Source organism: Fukomys damarensis, unplaced genomic scaffold, assembly GCF_012274545.1.
Source record: "Fukomys damarensis isolate Sample0158 unplaced genomic scaffold, DMR_v1.0_HiC HiC_scaffold_14, whole genome shotgun sequence".
NCBI classification, from domain to species: Eukaryota; Metazoa; Chordata; class Mammalia; order Rodentia; family Bathyergidae; genus Fukomys; species Fukomys damarensis.
In genome coordinates this window covers 71,191,664-71,206,748 of record NW_022900926.1, presented here as the reverse complement: position 1 = coordinate 71,206,748, position 15,085 = coordinate 71,191,664, and the positions used below count along the sequence as shown (strand labels likewise).

At 38.7% G+C, this 15,085-nt stretch overlaps 1 protein-coding gene across 1 annotated transcript in view; it reads right to left on the bottom strand.

The window, feature by feature from the left end:
- Crybg1 (crystallin beta-gamma domain containing 1) overlaps window positions 1-15,085 on the bottom strand; it is a 115,929-nt gene that overhangs the window by 35,998 nt on the left and 64,846 nt on the right. The window contains exons 2-6 of the mRNA XM_033763423.1: window positions 14,743-15,085; window positions 6,958-9,259; window positions 3,879-3,926; window positions 3,676-3,794; window positions 1,522-1,687 (exon numbers count right to left, since the gene is read on the bottom strand). The exon at window positions 14,743-15,085 is cut by the window's right edge and continues 1,222 nt beyond it. Of these exons, the coding sequence (XP_033619314.1) occupies window positions 1,522-1,687; window positions 3,676-3,794; window positions 3,879-3,926; window positions 6,958-9,259; window positions 14,743-15,085 (2,978 nt within the window). The remainder of the gene's footprint in view (window positions 1-1,521; window positions 1,688-3,675; window positions 3,795-3,878; window positions 3,927-6,957; window positions 9,260-14,742) is intronic.

Below are 15,085 nucleotides of genomic sequence, written 5' to 3'. Positions count from 1 at the left end.
TCCCCCCCCCCCGCCCCGCCCAAAGTTCATTATTCTTTGTTCTTACAACTGATTTTTTTTTCTGATACTAGGATCAAACTCAGGACCTTGTGTTTGCCAGGCAGGCACAGGGCCACTGAGACATCCAGCCCTACAAGTGATTAAAATAAGCTTTCAATACGCATACTTCACAGGACATCTGCCATTTCATCTTGTTCCTACTTCCACTTATAACTTCATATTATGACAATTTGGAAGGAGACATGCTGCTTTAGTCATGCATCTCAGTTGTTACATTCAAACAGAGATCCACATCAAAAATGTATTTATTAGCACTTTGGAACATCTTTCTGTCTCCTGCCCTCGACGCTCCTGGATCACAGGAGTGCTGACTCGAGGGCTCTGAAGTAACGAAGCACAGAGAAGCCACAAAATGGCTGCACTGGAGTCTCTCAACTGCTGCCAGAGTATGGCCAGCAAAAGCTGAAGAACTCAAAAGGTGAAAGGAGAAGACACTTCGTGATGATGGGATTCAGATATTTTACAATACTGTGTATTATTAATATTATTTGAGCAATGAATAAAAACATAAGGAAAACATTCCACTGATGAGGACATTTTGAAATAGGGTTCCTCATAGCTCATTTCTGGCATATCATATCATATTAAAATTGTTAAAAGGTGAATTATTTACAATACTAGTTATCACTTCCGTCACTCAGAAATGTTGACCTAGGACACACTAATGTTTTCCTCTGCTAAACACTGTTATTTATTCTTATTCATTCTAATTTAGAATCTTCCATTTCTCTTTTGCACTTCACAATCTCCATCTTTACTAACAAACTTGGAATTTTAATTTTCCCCTAGCAAAATACCTAGTTTTACAGATTCATGAGTAATAATGAAAGATGTTGATAGCACTTTTCTCACCAGTGAATAAGAAACCGGGAGATCTTAATCTATAGGGTGGGTTCAAATATTCAAATAATATTTTTTAAATCCACACAGAACCTCAGAGTCCAACTATCAACTGAATTATTTCTGGATTATCCTCCCAAAGCAGAAGTAAATTACTCAAGGTAATCAGAAATCATGCAGAAACCAAAAACACTAAAGGAAAAAAATTTGTCCATAAAAAAACTCATCACAGGGTGTGTGTGTGGGGTGGGGTGTAACAGCTAAGTGGCATGAGGCTCTGGCTTCAATCACTGGTACTAAAAACAAATAAACAAACACCTCATTGCAAACAGGTTACTAAGTAAAGTACATTTGCAAGATGGGAACAGGGCTCAGTAGTGAAAGACTTACCTTGAGGATTTATCTTGAAAAAATATCTAACCAATTAGAATGTGTCTTCTCTAATTCATTTAAAGTGTGTATAAATACTTGTTATAGAACATATATTCGTAAAGTATCAAATATTTTCCCACTTATTTCATAAAACATAAAAACTCAAGAATCATTCTCAAAATAAGAATCATTTCTGACAGCAAATAAATATTTGTTGAATGAATGGAATCCAGATTTATCATCACCTACCTGGACCACATGTCTCATTGAACCAATCACTACAGCCTTATCAGACTCTACTTCCTCATTTCTTTCCATATCATCTTCTGTACTCCAGAGGCCAGAGAGTTCTAATTCGCCTTCTTCTAAGGGGATGGAGTACCCTTCAAAATCTGGCTTCTCATATAAAATCCAACTAAAATAAAACACAGCAAAACCATTAATCAATCTCCGTGAGAGAGGTTTTGATTACTCAAATATTCTAATAAACAGACTACATTTTAGTAATCAATTCTCTAGCAACTAAAACAGAAAAAATTCTCCCTAAAATAAACTTTCCTGGGTATAATTAAGCCTCTGATAATTCAAGAACTGTATTAGGGTCTTAGAGAACTTTAAGGTTATTGCTTTACGTGCTATAGAGCTACCAATATTCTGTGGACTTGCTAGTCAGTAGAGAGTTACAACTGATAATATGTCAAGAGAATGGATACTTAATGCAGTGGGATGTTTTTCCTTATATGTGCAAACATTTCACTTGGAGAAATTTTAACTTAGTAGAGTCAAATCAATGGATATGTTGATACAAAGGACTACTTGCATGTTAATGGAAAGCATTTTGAAATATTCTCCCCAACAAAAGCCAAACACCAAGAAGATCCTCACGTTAATATAGGCAGTGTTGATCTTAGGTCTTTGTGCTTGTAAGGCAGGGGGCAGAATCACTGAGCTAACTCCCCAGTCCCTTTTTTTCTTTTCTTGAAAGCATAAGCACTTGAGTTTGATCCCCAGTGCCCCCCACCAAAAAGAAAAGAAAAGAAAAGAAAAGAAAAAAGCCAGCAAGAGTTGCAAAAGAAAATAAAAAAACTTTTACTAAAAATTGTCATACAAAATTTAGTATAGCTGGATGTGGTGGCACATGCCTATAATCCCAGCACTCAGGAGGCTGAGGCAGGAGGATCGATGTGAGTTCGAGACCAGCCTGGGCTACATAATGAGTTAGTCTCAACTACATAGTGAAACCCTGTCTAAAAAACAAACAAACAAAAAAATTTAGTACAATTTTCAGTCTCCAAATTTAAGTGTGAAAGCCTATTTTTAGTAAGGATTATATTGAATATATGTATTAAAGTATTTAAAAACCTAGTATGAAAGATGTTATGTAGCTGGGTGTGGTGACGCACTCCTGTAATCCCAGCTCTTGGGAGGCAGAGGCAGGAAGATCACTGTGAGTTTGAGGCCAACCTGGGCTACATAGTGATTTTAAGGCGAGCTTGCAATGCAAAGCAAGAGCTTGTCTAAAAAACCAAACCAAAAAAAAAAAAGATGTGAATTTAATCCAATGAAGATGAAAAGAAAACTTACTAATTTTTAGAACTGTTAATGTCTATAGCTCCACTATTCTCTTTACTTCAAAAAGTCTATAAGCACCAGAGAAACATTTATGTCAGATCCGTGGTTTTCTTAAACTTGCTTTCTTTTATTCAACTTTTTGCACATTTCCAAAAGGCAATTAAGCTAGTAAACCAATTTTAGAAATTGCCAAAGTATTATATTTTCAGTTTCTTTACTTAAAATAATCTTCTGTCAAACAGTGGAAAGTAAACATTAGCTTAGTTCTTCACTGAACTGTCATTAAAAAATTAGTAAAATGTCTTTTCTTATTTATTATTAAAGTCACATCAATATGACTACAGTGCAAGTTTTATCAGCCAAAAGCATATTATTGGCCTATTGTCTGATTAATTCAAAGTAGTGTTACATGGAAATATACGGGAAAACGAAGCTTGGTCTACTGCACTTTTCTCGTTTTCCTGCCAGGAACATGTATCAATCCAATAAACAGAAACACGATTAAAACTGTATTTCTTGCCAGCCCTGATAACACAGGTTTGCAGTCACAGCACTTTGGGAGGCTAAGGCAGGAGGATCACAAGTTCAAACACAGTCAGGACAACTTACCAACTTAGTGAGTACATCTCTCAAAATAAAAATGGACTGGAGATCTAGCTCAATGCAAAGGCCCTAATACCACAAAAAAATAAAAAATTAAAAACAGGTACAAATCCCTTTCCACAAATAGTGTTTTCTGCATTTTACACTGATAAACAGTAACTGTAAGTAAAGAACAGAAGAGCAAAAAGGTAATTAAGGAAAACACAGGATCGTAGGTGTCACTCTTACCATCCTCTAACAACCTTTATAAGTACCACTGGAGAGAGCTTCCAGGAACTGCAATCCTGAATGCTGCTGAAAACGTCAATGTGCTTCTCAGAAACATCAGGTTCACTGAATATCACCACCTATGAGAAAATGAAAGTAGCACACTTTGTTGTACTCCAGCAGACCAAGATAAAATCTAGACTAGAAATAGAAAATAATCTTACCTTTCCAGGTCTGGGATTGAGTTTATTTTGGACACTTCCTCTAAGTGTCTGTAACCAAACGAATAAAAACATAACAATTACTATTTCATATAATAGTCTTCTCTACCTATGATCGTTAAGAGAGATCATATTTACCTCACAATTTCTCTTTTTGAAACATGTCCATCCTGCTTTATGACAAAATTATATTAACACTGTATTTAGTTCTCGCTGTTAAGAGCATCTTTCCCCTCTAACTGAACTTGCTGTTTCAGTTTCTTCTCATTTTAAACTCTTTCTACCAATGCTAGAAAATGTAGGACACAAAAGTCAGACCTAGGTTTTATGTCACTTCACAGACTAAGAACTAAGAGATTGTAATTCAAATAATCTTAGTGTAATCTCAAATACATAAATTAGGAGGTATTAATCACTTATCTACAAAGAGCTGAGTCAATTTTCTGTGTTCATATACACACCCTATCTGAACCTGTAAATACTGTGTTTTCATAGTAACATCTACCATCATGTAAACAACTACTGTCTAACTAAAAGTGTGTGCTATATGTCACAATGTACACTGCACGTGGTATATTTAGTGTTTCCTTTTTGATGGACAAAATATCCCCCCTTTTTTTAATGGAGATGGTTTTTATTCTTTAGCTTGGATTTTTCAATTTTAAAAATGATCTTTTGTAATGATGATCAGATCAGTAAGTCAGAATGTAATATGGACACAGAAATTCATGGCAAAAAGTAGGAAGAGCAATAATAAGACACAAAACATGGTGGGATTTTAGGAGCGGAGGCTTTGAAACTGATGGTCAGGGCTGAATTCTCAGCTGAAGGTGTGGTCACAACCTCAGAGAGCTCCCTACTCCATCCCCTTGGGCTCTCAGTTAGTGCCCGAGAGTGTTGAAGATAAAGTGTTGCTTGGAATGGGGCTCCAGGAATCAGTCTTTCTGAGCAGCATTTCAGGTGATGTTCATACATACGCAAGCTTGAGAACTTCCAAGTCAGAAATACCTTTTTTATATGGCATCAAAACTAATCATTTTTCAAACCCATCTGACAAGACCAGTCAAACCAGAAATGCATAAGATAATAAAAATAGTAATTATACACATAAAAATATTACAAAACATGGGCTACTTTCAATGCTAAACAGGATGCCTCTTCTAAGGCCTGCTTTTGATCTCATTTCTCTTGCATCATACCAGAGTGGAATATGTCCCAAGACCAGAGGAAGGCCGCCCTGAGCACTATTAGAAATCAAAATGCCATATACTTACTCTTTTATATATATATATATCTATGTCTAAACATATAGGAGAAGTAAATAAACTGAAGGAAAAGCCTAAAATTTTAAACAAAACTCAGGTAAAATATTTAACACATAACTATCATATAGTCAATAAAGGCTAGGACCTAAAGAAAGATTGGTTTAAAAAGAAATCATAAAAAGGTCTGGAAAAAAAAAATGGCATTGTTTCTCCTTTTCACTCTAGCTGACTTGGTTTTCATAGGGAAACTGCATATTGTGTTGTCAGGTTTGTCAGATTAATTAAAAAGAACAAAGCCACAGTGGACCAGCAGAAATTTTGTGTTTGAGAAAAGTTAAAAATTGGATGATTTCAAAGTGTTATAGGTAGGTTCAGCTTTCAATGTAAGATCCAGATATTCTTGGTGGTCCCCAATATCCTTTCAAAGTGTCCAGAGGCCAAAGCTATTTTCATAATAAGGAGAGGTTATCTGTCCTTTCCATCCTGTTCTTTCACAAGTACACAGAAGAGTCAAGGCTCCATGAAATGAGCTGATGTTACTGTTCTGAAGGCCAATGCTTCCTGGTATTTTAAATGCTACTCAGTGTTCAGTTCTAACACAGCAAATTCTGGCGGGCAGAACCTGTACAAATAAAAGCTCTTTGAGGTTCTCAATAATTTTTAAATGTAAATGGGTCCTGAGACCAAAAGGGGTGAAAGGTATTGGTTTATGTTCACATGAAAAAAGGAATCTGCTCAGCAGCTAGAAACACCACTACACATTTTGCAAGAGCTTCCAGAATTCCATTCTATGACAGGACTGCAGCAAAAACCAACACAACCCATGAAACATGCTGTGCAGCTTTGTCCAAATGAGGACAGGAACAAGGGATTCTCTGCTGGTCACAACCCTATGCTTGCCTGGTAGCTGGCTCAAAGGGTAGGCCACCAGAATTCAAGTTCCACTCAGGTTTCTAGGCAAAGAAAGCCGTACCCCTGATACTCTGCCTTCCTTATTTATTGTCTTCCCTCAAGTTCAGTATCAGGATTGGGAGCAAAATGGCACAAATTCACATGAAAAACTGAGTAAGGAAAACAACTTCTTGGTTGGGTGTGTTGCTCAGTGGTACAAAGTACATTTAACATGTACAAGGCCCTGAGTTCAATCATCAGTACCAGAAAACAAAACAAAACAACCAAAAAATTAAACAAGAGGGAAACCTCTGGCAAACAGGTGAAAGATAGAGAAATCACTGTCTCTAAATACTGTATTTGTGATCCTCACTGTAATATTGAAGGAAAACTATAATGTAAAGTAAATTTTTGCACCTCAAACTTTTGCAGGAAAAAAATTTCACAGATGAAAACTAATTCCTATTAAACAGAAAATTATTTCTTAGATGCATGGGATAAATATATTGCTCCAAATAATGGGTGAAATCTCATAGTCTGAGAAAAAGAAAATAAAACTTCTTTGCCAGGAGGGGCCTTTCCAAATAGAGGAAGCAGTTTCACAATCTTTAAAATTCGAAGTACTGAGCATTTTTACATGTAATATGTAAGAAAATTGTCTTACCTGTCTCCAAACTTTCATCTATACTATTCATATAAACTCACATATACTTTAAAATATGTAGCTCATTATCCCTAATGACCACGAATGTCTTGAGAAGTCCGAGTACCCTTTTTGTTTGATCTTTCATAAACAGGTCCTCAAATTTGTGGTGAATACAAAATTACTGTACACAGCACAACCATTTCTAAAGAATAACAAGAAGGACTCCCATTCCCCTCTCCCTATCTTTATAAACATCCCAAATGATACTATATACACTTACCACTGTGTCAGATAATGACATTGCAGAAAAAGGAATGCTTGGATCGTATCGGCTTGATTTGAAAAGATCTGTGAAATCAGCTTCACTGTTTCCAAGGTTTGGCAAATTTGACTTAAGAACACTTTCAATATGATTAGTCTTTTCCATATCATCGCTGTTCTTTAATTTGGAAAATTTAGTTTCTGGCATGTGCAAGTTGCTTCGAGAATTCAGATCTTCTTTGGTTTCCTCTTTTTGCAGGTTTTTTTCCACGTGGCTTGGACTTTTCATGCTTGAATGAGAAGTATTTGATGAGTTGAAATTAAAGACCTTTAAGGAATTATCGGACAGATTTGGCTGTTCTCTGTTAGAGCCACTGGGCGGGGCACCATGAGTTGTGGGCTGTCCCACTGAAGTCAAAGATGGGGAACAGTTCTGAGAAGTGCTGAAAGACGTGGTCATAGTTTTCACTGATGTCACAGAGGGAGAAAAGATTTTGTCTTGGGGTAAAGAAGATAATATGCTTGAGAAAAGTGCACTTTTTTCTAGCCTCGACCTTTTAACACCACCATTGATGATATCCCTGTTCTCTTTGTCATTTGTCTCTGGAGTCACCTGAGATTCACTTTTCCCATTAGTGTTGCCATGCAATGACTTAAAGATGACACTGTGCTCAGTGGATGCACGTTTGGGTCTCAGTTTAGATTTGGGGTCCAGGCTCTGCATGAGATGTAAACCTGGTAACGTTTCTAGCTGGCTTTCCTTCTTCCCCAAACCAACAGTAAACACTTTGGGATCAAACACCTTTTCTAAATTGTCCTCGTGAATTGGAGGCATGGCAAAATGAGGGGCGGGAGAGTTTGGCATTCTGGGCTTCTTCTTCTTCTGAGGCACACAAACTGTACTGTCCATCTTTTTTATAATTTCAGTAAATTTTTCCATATCAGAAGAGGAATCAAATACACTGTCATCACTACCAGCAGAGACATTCAAAAGACTATCCTGGCCATTCACAACATTCTGATCTGGCCTTTGAGAAGTTTCTGAATAAATTCTGCTGCTTGGAGAGTTAATGGGGCTAGGCTCAGCCCCTGGGGGTATCCGGCTACCCTCACTTTGAGCGTGGGTAGGCAAAGCTTTGTCAGATTCGGCTGGCATGAGATATGAGTCAGACTTTGCTATTTCTTCTTCTTTGCAACAAGTGTGCTTGGGTGATGTGCTTGTATTGCCCACTACTTCCTCTTGCTGGGGAGTACAACTTGCAACGGAAACCACCTCAAGTTCATTATTGTGACAACTTGGCAACTGCACTTCTCTAACTTCAGAGCTTTCTGAGATGATGTGGGTGCTCACATCCTGGGTGCTCTCCACAGGAAGTACAAAGGACCTGACCTGGACAAGCACCTTGGATGGACACTCATTTCCCACAGCTTCTGAGTTGTTTTCTAGAGAAAAAGGAGGGTCTGATTCTCCCCCTTCTCCAACTTTGGAGAGTGGCATTTTCTCGCTGTGGGGAGACACAGGCAAAATACACCCATTATGGTTTTCTGATGCTTTTAGATCAGTGCATGGAAAGCCGCTTATGGGAGTTTGAGCACATACATCTTTGGGAACATCCACAGGAATGGAGGTAGGCAGTGGGGAAGAAGGCTCCTTAGATGACTCAGCGGGGGGCTGCAAGTCAGCAAATGTATCTTGTGGCTTTGGAGATAAATCTTTGGTATCAAGAGCAGAGGGGACATCTCGTGCTGTATCCACCAGATGTTCAAGTGCAAGTCTTTTGCTTTCAGAGGTCTCAGAGTCATCTTCTAAGAGCTTCTGGTCCTGGACAGCAATCAGAGTAGTAACAACTGGTTCTGACGGGCCGCCAGCATCTCTTTGCACATTTTCTGTATCATCCTGGTTGGGCTGAGGACTGGAAGCTTGTTTCGTGGGCTCTCCTCCCCTTTCTTTGGGTACTGGGAGAATCTCTTTTTCAGAGAGAGGAACTTTGGTTTCTGCAGACTGTTCTTTCACCAGCCCACCATTGTGGTGACTGTTTGGCACTACTTTCTTTTCTGGATGCTCCATTTCCTTAGCTTTTTTGGCTAAATTCAGCTTTGCCCTCCCAACAAATGTCTTATTAGTGGCAGAAGTGTTCCTTATGCCTCGAACCTCAGTGTGTCTTGGGCTATTATTTACTCGTTTATTTTCAAATAAGGAGATTTTGGTGGCAGTGTTTCCTTTATGAACTGGCTGGCTAAATGGACTATGCTCATTTCCCAAACTATCAGGATTCTTAGGGGTTTTAAGATTTAGTTCCACATGCTTGGGTTTGGCAGGTCTACAAGAGAAAAGCAGGATAGTTATTAGCCTAGTTTTAAGAAGTGAACATACAAATGTATTATAACACTATGAAAAGCCAACATCTTCCTTGTATATGAAACATTTTAAGACATCCTAAATACATTATCAAATATTTTAATAGATTCTTTTGTTTGCATATGAGGAATGATTAAGTTTATGTAGCTAAGAAACTGAGGCTACAGGGCTCACAAATTTATGGAGCACTAATATAGATGTAAAGTGCAAGAACTACAGGTGGAAGATATCAGAGGATCTGAAGAACATTAGAATAAATTTACATATTTAATGCACTCTCATACTTCTATATAAGGTTTCCTAGGAGGGTTCCAAAACTTTTTTAAAAATGGGTCTAGCAGTTTATTTATTTTTTTATTTTTGGTACCTGGAATCAAACTCAGGACCTTGCTCTTGTGAGGCAGGCAGTGGAAACCCTGAGCTAAATCCCCAGTCCTGGGTCTAGTAGATTAAGTAGTAGACATAAATAATAACCACCACTTAGAGTCAAGTTTTCCAAACATCAATTATGTGTTTTTTGTTTTTTGAAACAGGGTCTCACTATGTAACCCAGGATGGCCTCGAACGCATGGTGATCCTCCTGCCTCAGCCTTCCCAGAGCTAGGATTACAGGTATACACCACTACTCCTGGCTCTAAAAAAGTTATCTTAAAAGGCTAGATTACAAAAAATTAATTTATTACTGACCCTTTTAGATATTTTTTTCTGTCATCCTTTCCACATTAGACTTTTGTGAGTATATGTGCATTTATTTTAATAAATGTTGTTTTCTTTTTTATTTTGTTTTTCTTTCTTTCTTTCTTTTTTTGGGGGGGTACTGGGGATCAAACTGTTTTCTTTCTTTTTAAATAATGAAACAGCGTCTTGCTAAGTTGCCCAGGCTGGCCTCAAACTTGGGATCCTCCTCAGCTTGAGGAATAGATGGGACTATAGGTATACAACACCACACCAGGCAAGAAAATATTTTTTAAAAATCACTCATAATCCTACTTCTTAGAGGATATTCCCATTAATATTTTAGCTCAATTCCAGTCTTCTTATATGTATAGCTATTTTAAGAATTAAGACTGTCCTATTATTAGGGTTTGGTATCTTGCCTTTTTTTTAAAAAAAAAAGCTTAACCTTATAGTTATTTTAGGTTACTAAAAAATTCTGTTTGCAAAGTTTTCTTAGTGTTTGAATAAAAGTCCACCCTAGATATATGTATGACAATTTAATGATAAATTATTCAACTGTTGGTTTTGTAATCACTTCTTGGGTAAAGAGAGGTTCCCCTCTGTCACATTTCTTGGGTTATAACTGCTCCCTGATAGAAACAATGCCTTTAAATGTACACAGTGCTTTCTTTCATAGGAACAAAATCTGCCCTGTTTGGCACTGTCTGGCCCTGGGCCCTTGCTCTCACACTAATTATCTATGTGAATGCAATTAAACTACTTTACCTCTCTGGACTTTACCTTCTCTCTCTATGATAAGTAGATGGTTTAGTTGTTTTTATTTCCCTTCAATTTATGATTTAGGGAATCTGGTGGTGGCTAGGAGAGATGGCAGGACAAGACTGCACACCTCCCTTCAACAAATAATCACTCCCATTTATCTGTTTATATTATTTCTATACAAGCTTTCCTAGAAAGGCTCCAAAACTTAAAAAAAAAATGTGTCTAGTAGTTTATTTATTTTTTGGTATCTGGAATCGAACTCAGGACCTTGCGCTTGTGAGGCAGGCGGCAGAACCACTGAGCTAAATCCCCAGCCCTGGGTGTAGTAGTTTATAAAGCTGTAGAGATAAATAAGAAGCACTACTTAAAGAGTCAAGTGCCAACCACTTAAGAAATTCTTTATTTGGCTTACCTAATGTACAAATTTGTACATTCTATTCTACGGGGAGGAAGTTCAGGCTTAGAGAAAGTAATGCATCTGCGGTCACACAGTGACAGGCCAAGGTGTGAAGCAGGTGCTATGGTCTCAGATGTCATGCTCCTGCCCACTATACTTTTCTGCTTCCCCACTCAGGGTTGGCACAGACTTGCCTCACTGGAGTCCTCTGGTTCTTTCCATCTTTATCATTTAAGAGGTCAATGAGTTATCACAAGTTCTATTAGATAAGACAATCAGACTTTAAAGCCACTTGATAATGATGCCACAAAGGTGGAGAAGCATAAAACTCTCAAGTCTCCCATATGGACTTCACCTGTAAGAAGGCTGGGCCTGGAGCCTCTGGAAGCAGCGAGTGGTATAACTCCAGGTTATTTCCATTAACTCTCTGGGTAAAACGAGAAGCCTGGGCTAGATCGCATCAAGTGCTCCACAAATAAAAATTCAGATTTTCATCTTTTAAGTTTTTATTTAAATACTGAGTTTAATATATGCTCATAAATTTTCCTAGCAGTTGTCCCCATTATATCCTTAAAATAGCTAGTCTCTCTTATTGTAAAAGCAAAATTCCTTAAATTTAAAAGCAAAACTGACTTTAAATCCTTCCATAAAGATTAAATTCTAAGACCAGTGAGATAATGAGAAACGGAGAGCTTACAAATGCTGCATCAGTTACTGAAAGATGGTCACATACCAGGGAATACACCTTTAAAGGTTCTCACCAATCAGCTCAAGCCATACGTCTGTTCATCAAACATCAAAGTAACCCTTACGATGCAAATCAAAAATGCTACAGCTACCTTGCAGAGAGGAACACATCTGCAGATTAAAGATCTGCACCAAGATCAAAATACCTTTTACAATCAAACTTTCTGTGCTATTAAATGTTCCTACCAAGAGTCACTGCAATTAACCTAGTTGAGACTGATTAAAAGGAAGGCTCCTAAAGCCAGGCGTGGTGGTGCACACCTGTAATCCCAGCACTGGGGAGGCTGAGGCAGGAGGATTACTGTGAGTTCAAGACCAGCCTGGGCTACATAGTGAGTTCCAGGTCAGTCTCAAGTATATAGTGAGACCCTATCTCAAAACAAACAAACAAGCAAACAAAAAGCCGACCAAACAAAAAACCTAACAACAAAAAAAAGGAAGGCTTCTATGATAACTGTTGCAATGACTGCCTTATAATAATACAAGAAAGGGAAAAGAACCTGGAATCTAGAAAACTGAAGGTATGTAACAGGAAAATTCTCCCTATTTTAAATATACCATTTTAAGAATTTCAGCATTCAGCACTTAATAGAGAACATGAAGAAATAAAGGCTGGGGGTTTAGCTTAGCAGTTCGGTGGCCTGCCTTGCAAGCGCAAGGACCCGAGTTCAATGCCCAGTACCAAAAAAAAAAAAAATTCTTAAAAAAAAAAAATTTTTTTCTAACAGCAAAAGAAACATGTAGCTTCACAGCCATTATTTTTCAGCGAATACAGAATCCATTAGACCCGTGAGTTACAAACTCACCTCATTCCTGAGGGCTGGTTGTAACTCAGGTTCGTCAAGTGCCTTCAAAGTCTCTCTCCCTGTATAATTTTAGGCCACATTTTCTTCCAGGCAGGTCTCAGTGTCCTTAGGGAGACACTGGACCAGGATTTCTCAATTAACCCCACATAGGAAAGGATATTGTAATGTTCCTTCCAGAACTCCTTAAGGGTTAAATCTGTATCTGAAACCAGCTGGAAGCACAAGTGGCCAGCATTCCAGTCGTAACTCAAACTTTGGTCATAAAACTAAAATTCCGGTCTTAGCCCAAGTTGTCAGGCCGGTTGTAACTCGAGTGTCCACTGTACCAATTTTTCTAACTCTTCAGTCTCAAATTGTTTTAAAAAATAATCTGTGAACATTTTTATTTGCAATACAATCATAGAAAGAATTAAAGTAAAAAAAAAAAAGAATTAAAGGGTCTGCAAAAAATCCCATCAAACAGAAATAGGTCAAAAGACTAGAAAGAATTTTTAATTTTCATTTCAATTGTTTGACAATTCACATGCAAGGCATTGTGCAAAATTATACAAAATGAATAGTAAAGAAAAATTCTAGCTCAAAAATAATCAGTTCTGAGAAAAAGACTTTTGGTTTAGTTTAGGAAGCAGCCGATGAAGAAGGGTTTCATTGTAAGATTGGCTTTTCTGTCCTTTGTTTACCTTTCTTTTAACAGTAACAGTTCTGGTTTTTCCACTGCTATCTTCCCATTGGAAGACAAACTGAAGCATCCTCAATCAGGTACATAGCAACTACCTCTCAGCTCACACCTGGGTAGGTTTCCGTGAGCGCTCACAGTGGTCTTCTAAAAATAATGGGCATCATTCACTCAGCTCACTTCTCCAACGCTATGGTTACAGAATAAATAGCTGACTCTATCCAAGCCAGCTGCTGTAGGCTGGCAGCTGGTGAGACTGCTCACATTATTCATTAAGCACGTTTTCCTCAAGTGTTTACCAGACTTCCTACTCCACAGCTCACTTCTCAAAGAAACAAAATACAATGAACCCCATTCATTTCAAGAAGGACAACGCTGCACAAATACCAGCTCTTTATAAATGTGTGAACGCAGGAATAACTTGAGCATATACTCATTTTCACCTGTGCTAAGTGGAGAGGGGTGAGGCAGGGAGAGCAGAGGCAGAGAAGGAAGTCCTCAGTTTTATAGCCCTATCCTATCCTCCTACAGAGATTTTTTTATCAAGGCCCAAAGGCCCAGCTCTTCCAAAAGCCAACAATGATTTTTTCCTCCCCTGCGCTTCTGATTTGTCTGCTCATTGAGAACCAGCAAAGGCCGTGAACATTTCAAGGGCAGCATGTGCAGGGCTCTTCCCCTATACTACCTAGAACAGTACCATGCAGAGAATAACTATTTGTAAAATCAACAACACATACAGTCTGTTTTGTGCACTTTCACGTAGCCAGTGATTTTCCAGTAAGAACACGTGTCTTTTCTCCAATAACTGAAAACAAATTTTCAGCCCGGGAACAAAAATAACAACTGGTTCCCTAACATTATAGAGGGAAGGAAGCAATGAAATACTTGTATTGGGGGCTTTAAAAAACATTAGGACAATCACGCACTAAATTCCGTAAAAGGTTCTATGAATTCCGTTGAACTCACCCCCCTCACAGCTCCTGGTCATGCCTAATAAAACAGTGTTTTCTCCTGTGTGTTTTAAGAATGTCTTACCCTGGAACAACTGTGAACATTTTTCTTTGACTAAACTCTATAATTAGGTAATGTCAAACCATTAAGTCTTATCTGTTATTTATGTAAACATTGAGCCTCAAGGGTTTTCCTACTTTTACATTCATTTACCTAAGATTTTAAGTGAAAATGAGAAACCAAGAGGCTGACGGAAGTGTCATCTTCTTAAACTTTAACTGGGTAATCTGATCCTTCACTCTCTAGTTCAATACAGAAAAATTCAGGGCACAGACAATTCCACAACCGCGCAGACCCCGCTCCTTCCCTAGGGCCCTACACGCCAGTGGACACGCGAATCTGGCTGGACCAATTCCACAGCTACTTACAGGGTCACTTTTGTGGTCACCGTCGACCTGCCCACACCGAAATGGCTCCTGGGCTTCAAGCCGTCAGCCTCTGAAGCTCCAGCCGACCTGCCTTGCTCTTTGCTTCGGCCTCCCTCCCCCCGGCCATCGAAGTGGTTGAAGTGGTTGAGGACAGGTCCCCTCTTGTGCTCAGGTTTGATCTCAGGCAGCAGAGAGCTACTCTTGACCGTAAGCTCACGAGGGATGACCCGGGCCGCTTCCTCCCCGCAGTCGAACAAGGCGCCCTTAGCGTTCGGGCCGGGGTCGGGTGCTGGCGCTCTCTTGGGTGGCGACTCCCTGGCGGAAGCCCGCGGGAGGCTGGCAG